Here is a 9990-nt window from a genome sequence, read left to right as displayed (position 1 = left end):
GACTTGCTGGTCCCCCTCAGAGCGCCCCTGCCCCCACAGACGCAGAGGGCGCTTTCTCTGACCGTCAGGAATGATTTCTAGTCATCTAACTGATCTGTTGCGATCCTTGACGTGTTTGGTAGTGTGCTTTTACTCTTCCGATTCTCTCCCCCATCCCACCGGGAGGGGAGTGAGCGAGCAGCTGTGTGGGGCTTAGTTGCTGGCTGGGGTTAAACCACGACAGGTAGGAAGGAAGGTCCGATATGTGGGGGATGCAAAGTTCCAAATTAAAGAAGGTGAGAGTAGTTTCCCTGTGCAGATAAGAACTAATAATCCTCAGGTTTGTAAAATAAGTGACCCCCTGTTAGAGGAACCGTAGAAAAAATTGACTTTTCTCTGAGCGATACCAAGAATCCCTATGTGCCAGCTAGTAATTCAGTTTCCTTTAAGCATTCCTGTAACATCAACAGAAAATCAATTAATGCTTGCGTTCATATTCCCAAACTCTCCCTTTTCATAAAGAATAAGAGACAGAGGAGGAGTAAAATGTCCACCTGTTCAATTTTCACATTCATGTTGTACTTCAAAGGCTATTTTTTTTCACAGAGCGAACTCCCTTTTCTGCAGGGCAAACAGCAATTATTTGAGAAGCAGGGGAGAACGCTGCACACACGTTTCCTCTTCAGCAGTTCCGGTGCAGGAACAACTGTCCTTTTTTTGCAATAGCACCTCTGCTTTATGACCCAGTTTATGAGGTGATTAACATTTGTCCCCAGAAGTATTTCAGGACACCGCTATGTCCCACACATCTACACTGCCTGATAAATGCAAGCGCAGGCACGCCGATCTCTGCCCAACAGAGAGCTATGCCAGATATTTGCAAGATTGTCTCCTTGAACTGTTCTCCACAGACAAAAGGCAAACACACATATTTTAAAGCCTTATTTTAAGAAGCACCAATTATTGAGGTATCCAGTCAACTGTAAAAGCAGGAGCCCAGCGTTCTAGAAATTGTTCTTATTTCAGAAAACTAAACTATGCCATATCCAAGAGAAGAGAAACAACCTATTTACATTTTCTAACGTGGTCCAAGAGTGAACCGAGTTGAGTTCCTGAGGTATTGGCTACCCATGGCAAGAGTTCATTCTGGGTCTACCTGCAAGAGCAGTTTTGGGGTAACTGAGCTAAGAACAGGTTGGCTGGGCAACAGCTAGGTCAGTCCATGGGTTAAATCTCATCAATTTCACTGTGAATCAGAGAAGTTGCAAAAGCTGCAGATAATGCGCTTCACGGAATAGTAGAAAAGTGGAAGAACTCCCCTCCCCAGTTGCTCCTAACATTTTGCCACCTTCAGAGCTGCATTTTGAGAGAAGGTGACTAAGTTCCTCAAAGTCACATTGATCTCCTTTTCCCCTTTCTTCACAGGCTAAAGAGAATAAGTAGTTATTATCTCCTTCATAATAATCTTCTACCTACTGAAAAGTTTGCTTTTCTTCACCTTCCTCTTCTCTAAACCAAATCAAACATCAATTTTCTTAGCCATTCCTTGTGTTTTATTTCTAATATTCTCCTCTGGACTTTCTCCAGTAAATTCCTCTCTTTCTTAAATTCCTCAAACTGGACTCCACTGAGGTAACACCAACGCCAGGCACAGCAAGATAATTGCTTCCATCTTAAATACAATGCTTATATTAGTGTAACCCGGAATAGGGTCTGAACCTTTCTGAAGCAGCATTAGATTGATATTTTTTATTTAATTTGCAATTCCCCAGATCGTTTCCTGTCAAATCTCACCACCATCCCCTGCTTTGCATTTACATGTTTCTCCTTCCTAAACAACGGGCACCCGACTTTGTTCTTTTCAGATGATCTTGTCAATTTATCTGCCCGATTTTGAATTTGATCCTGTTCTCCACAGCATCCACCTTGGCTTCCTCCATTCCACCTTCTATTCTACCATGCAAGCTATTATGGAAAATACTGAACAAAACTGGGCCAGGAACCGGTTCCTGCTGAGCTCTACCTGTCTCACCTCCTCAGTTTGACGAGTATCGCCACTCTTTGAATGCAGCCTTTCTAGCCTTTTGTGTCAACCTTACAGTGATCACACCCAGGGCAAATGTCTTTGCTTGCTCGTGAGAGTTTGGGGTAGTGCCCAATGGCAAGGTATGTTGCATCTTCTGCTTTCTCCTCCACTAGACCACTTGATGCCCAGACAAGGGGTTGATTTGACATGGCCTATTCTTAACAAAGTGATGCTTATTTTTAATTACCTTGTCTTCTAACTACCTACAAAGTCGTCAGAGGTTTATAATAGGATGACTGCGTCATCAGTTCTTCCTCCACTCTTCGAAAAAAGATGCTATTTTCACTCGGTTTCCTGGGACACCCTCTCTCCCTCATGTGTTCTCAAAGTACTCCACAGACTACTTCAGCTTGTTCCATAAGTTCACTAAGGTGAATCTCGTAAGGCCTTGCTGACATAATCAAAAGAATATTTAGCTGGCTGTTTTCTTTCCTTAGCCTGCAGTCCTCTCATGATGTAAAATTTAATCTGGCTAAGCAGCTGATCACATTTTCTTTGTGAGAAGATGAAGCAAAGAAGGAGCCGAATGCTTCAGACTTCTCTGCACTGTTATTTGCTCTCTTTCCTGTCAACTAACAGGCTTGCCTACTCCTTCATCTTTTTCTTATTATACCTTTCTTATTGTTACTATCCATCCTCCTCATTAATTGAAAATCATTTTGCATCTCAGCCTTTTTGATGTTACCACCACAAGCTTGTGCTATTCCTTTGTAACTATCCTCAAGTATATGCCTGTGCTTCTACTCTCTGTATGGCTCCTCTTGAATTTCAGCTCATAAAAATGTTCCCAATTCAATCAATATCCTTCTGAATACACCTCCTGTCTTCGCTTTGCGTGCAGGTTGTAAGGAGTGCTGCACATTCTCTTCTGAAAAATGACCCTACAAACCTCTCGCGTGTAAAATATTTAATGAGTTTCAAAACTGAAGCTGCTGAATGGCAGCATCTCACCAGCCTATGCCGCATTTCAGTGAGTCTTGCTCAAGTAGGATTTTAGGATTTCTAGACAGGTGTGGGTTAAAATTCATCAGTTACATGAAATTCGTAACAGCTGCAGAGCTGTTTGCTCCTCTGAATCAAGAGGAAGTGATCAGAAACACTACGCTGAATAAAGCCATCTCTAAGGACAAAGCCAAAGTCATAGGCTGCTAAGCATTCACGTTTAAAGCTGCTGCAAAATGATCTCCAACCAGCTGAATAATGTCTACGGTTTGCTAATTAAAACCCAAGCATAAAAAGGCTAAAATCCACTCACCGATTTGCCTTCAAGCTGATTTAAGAAGTGACAGTTTGGAAAGTCACCATTTTTAAAAACTAACACTCAAATTCACATCAATTGATTTTTCACTCTAAGGCACAGAGTTTTACCCATCACAAAAGCACAGGCATTACTCACGTCTTGTCATTTCATCATTTTCTTTGCAAATGGTCTGTTTCAGCTGCTCAATCCTCATCTTGCAAGACATTATTTTCCATCTCTGAAAAAGAACATTCGGCAACTCTAGGGCACAAACGACTTCAAACACACTGACTAATGATTAACAACAAAGCCAGCAGCTTTAGTGCAAAAGTAGCAGGATGTTCTTAATTGGATCAGACGAACAAATAAATATGTCGTATACTGTTTTGTGCACAGAAGAATGCCACAAACAAACCGAATGCTGAGTATAAAGTCAATCAGTATAATAAGTTATTGAACAAATATCTAGCAAGAAATGAAAAATATTGACCGTTTGGAGCACTCTGCTTGCAGAGCCAATTTCAGTTTTGCTTACAACAGGCTTTTTGGGAAAGCAACACAATGCCCTCAAGGTAAATTGTAACTTTAAACTATGAGATCTAGGAATTCAGAGAGTTTAAAAACTATGGGACACTTTGAACAACTCACCAGCTGATCAGTTATCTCTTTCCCTTCCATGGCCTTCAAAACACTAGAGGAAAAAACATGATTGAAAGTTTTATGACTATCTGGACTACGTCTGTCTCCAGCAACAGCGCGTTAGAGAGACTGATTTGTTTTTCTGAGAGTTCTTACAGGTTATTTTCATTTAATAACTACAACTTACTGTTTTTGGAATTCTCTCTGTTTGGTTTTAAGATGCATCAGCCTTTCTTTCTTGTCTGAAAACCTGGAAGAGATTAAATGGTTTTATTGGTATTTTGCACAACATGACATTGTAAGTTGTCTGAAACAATAAAAAGACTGAAGCTTGTGGGAGTCTTTAAACCTCAACTATCTGTCTTAATCTTTGGAAGTAATGGCTAAATGTATAAAGCTCTTGCAGAATTCTAGAGCATGTCTCTCACAGGAATTGCAACAGAACCCCTAAAGCTGAGGAAACATCAGCTTGTCTTATTATCGAACTTGTAAGCAAATTACTTGCTATTTCTAGAAGATTTATAGCTTAGCAATAGCAATATTTTATGTATTAAGAAAATCATACAGTACTCTAAAAACCTTTAGTCACTGGAGAAATTAATAGTACTATCTGAGATACCGTAGTGCATTATTTCACAAGCTGTGATGGTATTAGCTGAGTCCACTCTGGCAGTGGGAAATGCAGGTTTTCATACACTATGCACTGCATTATTCTCCCTTCTCACGTGGAAATGTCTCACACTTTATTCATTAATGGGTCCAAATAGGACAGTACTCTCTCAAGGCTTTTACGTGACATCCAAATCTTTCTTGTATTAGTAACAGCAATAAGTTGCATTGTCTTCTACTTATTCCCACTAGGCACTTGTAGCCGTCACAAGTCCATGACCCAAATGTCTGCTTGGGTTCAGCTTCACCGGACGTCTGAGGCATAGGAACTGCGAAGAACTGATCAGAAGGGAATCTTTTTAGGATTCATCATCCTGTGTTTTCACCCTTTGAACACGCAGCAGCCGTGTTCTGCTCCCCTCCATGCTCCACAACGTATTGAGAAATACATTTAAAGAAAATAGCATATGAACGATGCATATTGAGGACTTGTGATGAAGCATGAAGTGACAAAGCTAACAGTAAGAGCAAACAGCAAGAGAGGCAGCCGAGAGATTTAGACAGCATGAAAAATAGCAAATGTGCTTTGTCTTCTGCCAGTGTATGGCTTTCCAACTTTCCTTTGTGCTTCCCATGCTACAGCACCATCCTGATCCACACTGCAAAAGTGTGTCTGGGGTTACGTACTTTCCAAGTACGGAAAACCAATTCATTACATTTCCCTCTGGAACATGTAGAATTGACAATTTCATCCTAACAGAGGCTTAATACTTCACATACAACCCATCAAGTCCTTTATTTCAGGGTTGTCTAAGCTTTATTTATAAAGCATTATACAGTAAGCCTTGACAGGATGGCATCTTGTGCCTCTCTCTCTCTGCTCAGCTCTGTGGGTTTGATTTCAGCTAAAACTTTAAAATGCTTCATTTCTTTCCTTGAAGTGCTGAAATCTGAAAGCTTGGTGACTAACTTTGGGTTCAGAAAGTGTGTAATCACCCTTCCAGATGACATTAGCATTAAAACAACAACAAAACTACCGGCTGCTGCCTTCGTAGTCAACCAAAAATATCTGTTTTCCTTCCAAAACAACCCAAACCCAAATGCAGGTGCTTGGCATAAAAGCCAGAGGCCACACGTGAGCCGGAGGAATGTGGTGCAACTGGAACCCGGCGGCTCAACCCGGCACGTTCGTTCTTCCTGTGTGTCCTCACCCCACCAGTCATCATGGAAATTACAAAAGTGCACTCTGCTAGACTCCTGTTTACCACAGCGTAATGCACACCTACTGTACCCCCGACCTTTGGCTGCAACCAAAAATAACTTGGCCCAGAAACACACCGCTCGGCAGTGACACAGGGAGAGCGAGCTGGGGTGATTTGGCAATTCTTGCTTTCAAAGCTGGATTAATGGGCCCGGAGTCTGACTAAACGCAATTACCCAAAATCACGTCCATCACATCAGCAAAAAGTTGAATGATCTGTCAAGAATCTGGGACTAAATTAAGTTCTTACTGGGGAGGGAAGATAGAAATATTTGTGAAACCCGGGGGCTCAACCCGGCACGTTCGTTCTTCCTGTGTGTCCTCACCCCACCAGTCATCATGGAAATTACAAAAGTGCACTCTGCTAGACTCCTGTTTACCACAGCGTAATGCACACCTACTGTACCCCCGACCTTTGGCTGCAACCAAAAATAACTTGGCCCAGAAACACACCGCTCGGCAGTGACACAGGGAGAGCGAGCTGGGGTGATTTGGCAATTCTTGCTTTCAAAGCTGGATTAATGGGCCCGGAGTCTGACTAAACGCAATTACCCAAAATCACGTCCATCACATCAGCAAAAAGTTGAATGATCTGTCAAGAATCTGGGACTAAATTAAGTTCTTACTGGGGAGGGAAGATAGAAATATTTGTGAAAGCCTGCAAAAATTACAGCTCACCACGCACTTCAGCAACTATGTCAAACGGCTCCTACAAACTTCTTTAGCAGGCTTCTCCTAAGCAAACATTTCCATTTCTTTATACAGCCCTAATTTTAATTGCATTGCATCATGTAACATATTTTTCTCTTTATGTCTACAGCCTTTCAATGTGGCAAAGAAACAAAACTTTGGATTATAGGAATATATTATAGGAACTCCCATAAAATGTAAACTGAGCGAAGCAGAGAACTCAACATCTCAAATGATCCATTAAATGTTTCTCTTTCCTCAAGTCTCATCACATTAAGCTGAGATTTTCTACGGTTACCTGGCTTATTTCTACATGTTCATAATTAGAAAGAAGCAACCAGAAAGGAGGACTTCCTAATCTCTAGGAATTGATTAATGCTGAAGGAGCCGAGGACAGCAATAGCTGCATCCATTACTGTACCTATTCACTATAATAAAACTCCATTGCTGCAAAAAGTCAGTATTCCTAATCGCAACCCACAGCTTAGAGAAGTCAGACAGGCTTAGACGTCACAATTACATTGTCTTTGGCTTTTGCCATCTGCAGACATATAAAGCAAAGCAATTTAGTACGCTTGTAAAATACACTCTGCGAATTTATGCATATGACAGGCTGGAGTAAACTCCCAGGCGCAAGAAGAGTCCCTGAGCTGAAACCAACATCAAGATGCCGGCTTAGCTTTTGAATATACAACACATTACTAATGAAAAGAAGAATGTCAGTGATTATTTTACTGGAGGACTTCCGGACTACTCATCCTTAATTGTAGCTGTACTTCAATAATTAATCTTAACAGCTCCTCAATCTCTCCCCCTCACAGATACAGGGTGTGATTTTCGCCAGATGTATGAACAACTTCAATCCTACTGTAGCTTTTATAAAAATCAGCACACAAAGCAGTCCAATGAAAAGAAATTGGAAATAATTCTTACTGTTAGAACATGAAATCATTTATCTTCTTATAAGGAAAAATCACAAGAAGATTCTGAAAGTAAGACACCACTGGATAGAAGGGGTAACGCTCGCTTTCCTTACTTTTCACGAGAGAGAGAACCACCCTTTCCCCCAATCTGTAACACTTCAAGAAGCCAAATGGGAGGCCCAAGTGACCCCATACACTGCCACACTCTGGATTTCTCACGCGGCGCTTATGACCAAGTCACACAGAAAAGCCCTTGCCATGACCCTGTTGGCCTCCTCCAGCACCGGCCATAACGCTGATCTAAAATTAACCCAGGTACTACTAGAAGGCATAAAATAAGCAAATAAATAATGATGACAGTAAACACAGCCTGAAATCCGGCCAGTTAACTGCACCTCTCCCTGCATGACTCTGCCACGGTGTGTGGTCACAGTTTAAGACGTCGCTCCCTCTTTCTGCTGACTTCGCAAGAAACTCATAGACACCCGCTCGCTGCTTACAAAGAGGAAACAAAGAAAATCGACCTCTGAAGTTGACAGGCTCTTTCTCTCTCACTCTAATATCAGGCATTCCAAGTATTAATCATAGAATGCAGACACAACAGTTTTAAAAAGAAGTAATTCCATTATCTTCAAAAGAACAAGAAGAAACCCAAGCTTTACGGGGCTTTGTCCCTACACTGAGCGTTCCTCCTGCAACCAAGCACGCTTATGTTATTCACATCGTGTTATTCGTATACGTTATGTTGTTCCTTTAATTCATTAATATGAAGTTGCTGTTTTCAATGAACTGCACTACTGCTTGGGCAAGTTTTGAGCAGCAGGAGAAACAAAGCCTGAGGAAATCGAGCACGCAGGGAGGCCCCCCAGAATGGAGGCTCTAGGAGAACAGAACAGCAGCGATCCTCACAGATGGAACCATGATGTCCAGGCAGAGGGGGGGGAAAAAAAGACACACACAAAAAAAGGAGACTAATTCCTGCAGTTAAGAAGCACAGTGTAAATATACAGAACATTTTCTAGTCGCAGATGAATGGGACAGTTAAAGCATCTTACGAGGATTCAGTGAAAACTGTCAGACAGAAAAGCTGATCTTGTCTCACGTGAGAAGATACGAGGAAGATAAAGAGGGGTTTTTTTCCAACAAGCTGTTGCTTCTGGTACTTTGGCTAAGGCTGCTGCTTTGTGGTTTCATTTTTCTGACGGGTAGAGAAACTTCTTAAGCCTTGGTTAACACAGAACAATAGTGGTTCTACTATAACGAAGGCTACAATTGAATTTCTATAATTAACCCAGATGTTTAGCCAAAATCTTAAGGCTACAAAATGGGCAGGAAAAAACAGCTGGTTTATGTTCCAAATTCCAAACCCAGTTTTTTCATGGAACCTGCAGATAACCCCGAGCAGTCTCACACAAACACAAGTTTTCCATCTGTTTTAGAAAGACTAAATGCAGTTTGTGGTTCCATGACACAGTCTTTCATGTGAAAAAAAAGAAAAAAAAGAAGAAAACCCCTCCAGTGGCAGACTAAGGCCTCAATTTTGCAAGCTGAATCACGCTGGCTGACACCCTGTGCCCACTCCCACCGCCGTTAACGGCAGAAAGACACCGCCGTCCCCTTGGCTGTTCTTGTATTTGGCAGAAGGACGCGAGGAGCCTTTGGTGCGAGGACCATACCGCACCACACGTTGCTTACCACCTTCCCAAAATAGTTCAAGAAATCACTCTCGACAGCTGCTAATGAAGCTACAAATGAAGGACCGAGAACACGGCGTCAGCCAAAAATCAGAGCTATTCCGGAGGCGGCGCTGGGCAGACTTTTTAGGAATCTGGGATGGACATGCTGTGAACGACAGCTACGGAGGGGCGATCTGCATCTGAGTCATATAATGAGAATATCTGCTTATTGACGTAACGCTCATTCAGCCGCCCTCCCGCAGAGCCAACGCTTTGCAAAAAGGAGCAGGAAGGTGCGTGATTAACCCAAGTGGAGTATTTTTTCTAATTCCAAAAGGGGGCCCATGATTAGGACTATTTATATAGACAAGAAAACAAAAAAGGTGCCGTTTTCTTGCACGCCTTCCCGATTTTGTTCAATGGTTTAGAAGAGGACCGGTTTAACGCATCCCGCCTCCCGCAGAGCCAACGCTTTGCAAAAAGGAGCAGGAAGGTGCGTGATTAACCCAAGTGGAGTATTTTTTCTAATTCCAAAAGGGGGCCCATGATTAGGACTATTTATATAGACAAGAAAACAAAAAAGGTGCCGTTTTCTTGCACGCCTTCCCGATTTTGTTCAATGGTTTAGAAGAGGACCGGTTTAACGCATCCCGCTGAAGAGAGATACGCGTTTCAAATATCCTCTTCTTGCCCTGAACTGACTGGAGCTTCTGTCGGCTACATCAACACGGGCACGCCTGCTGACAGCTGCACCTGACTAAGTGAAAGTCGGGGCGCTATATTATATTATTATTATTCCTGTTATTATTATTTTAAGCAACACGCTGTAGGTCCTGCTCTGCCCGCCCGCGCGGGGCGGCCCCCCCCCCCCCCCCCCCCCCCCCCCC

General features: G+C 42.4%; 1 protein-coding gene across 1 annotated transcript in view; it reads right to left on the bottom strand.

Annotated features, from left to right (window-relative positions):
- The window catches only part of ATG14 (autophagy related 14), a 20216-nt gene that overhangs the window by 9035 nt on the left and 1191 nt on the right, over positions 1-9990 (bottom strand). Inside the window, exons 2-4 of the mRNA XM_009289881.2 lie at positions 4132-4194; positions 3954-3996; positions 3462-3543 (exon numbers count right to left, since the gene is read on the bottom strand). Coding sequence (XP_009288156.1) covers positions 3462-3543; positions 3954-3996; positions 4132-4194 — 188 coding nt within the window. The remainder of the gene's footprint in view (positions 1-3461; positions 3544-3953; positions 3997-4131; positions 4195-9990) is intronic.

Source organism: Aptenodytes forsteri, unplaced genomic scaffold (genome assembly GCF_000699145.1).
Source record: "Aptenodytes forsteri isolate BGI_AS27 unplaced genomic scaffold, ASM69914v1 Scaffold76, whole genome shotgun sequence".
NCBI classification, from domain to species: Eukaryota; Metazoa; Chordata; class Aves; order Sphenisciformes; family Spheniscidae; genus Aptenodytes; species Aptenodytes forsteri.
This window is presented reverse-complemented; position numbering and strand designations above follow the sequence as displayed.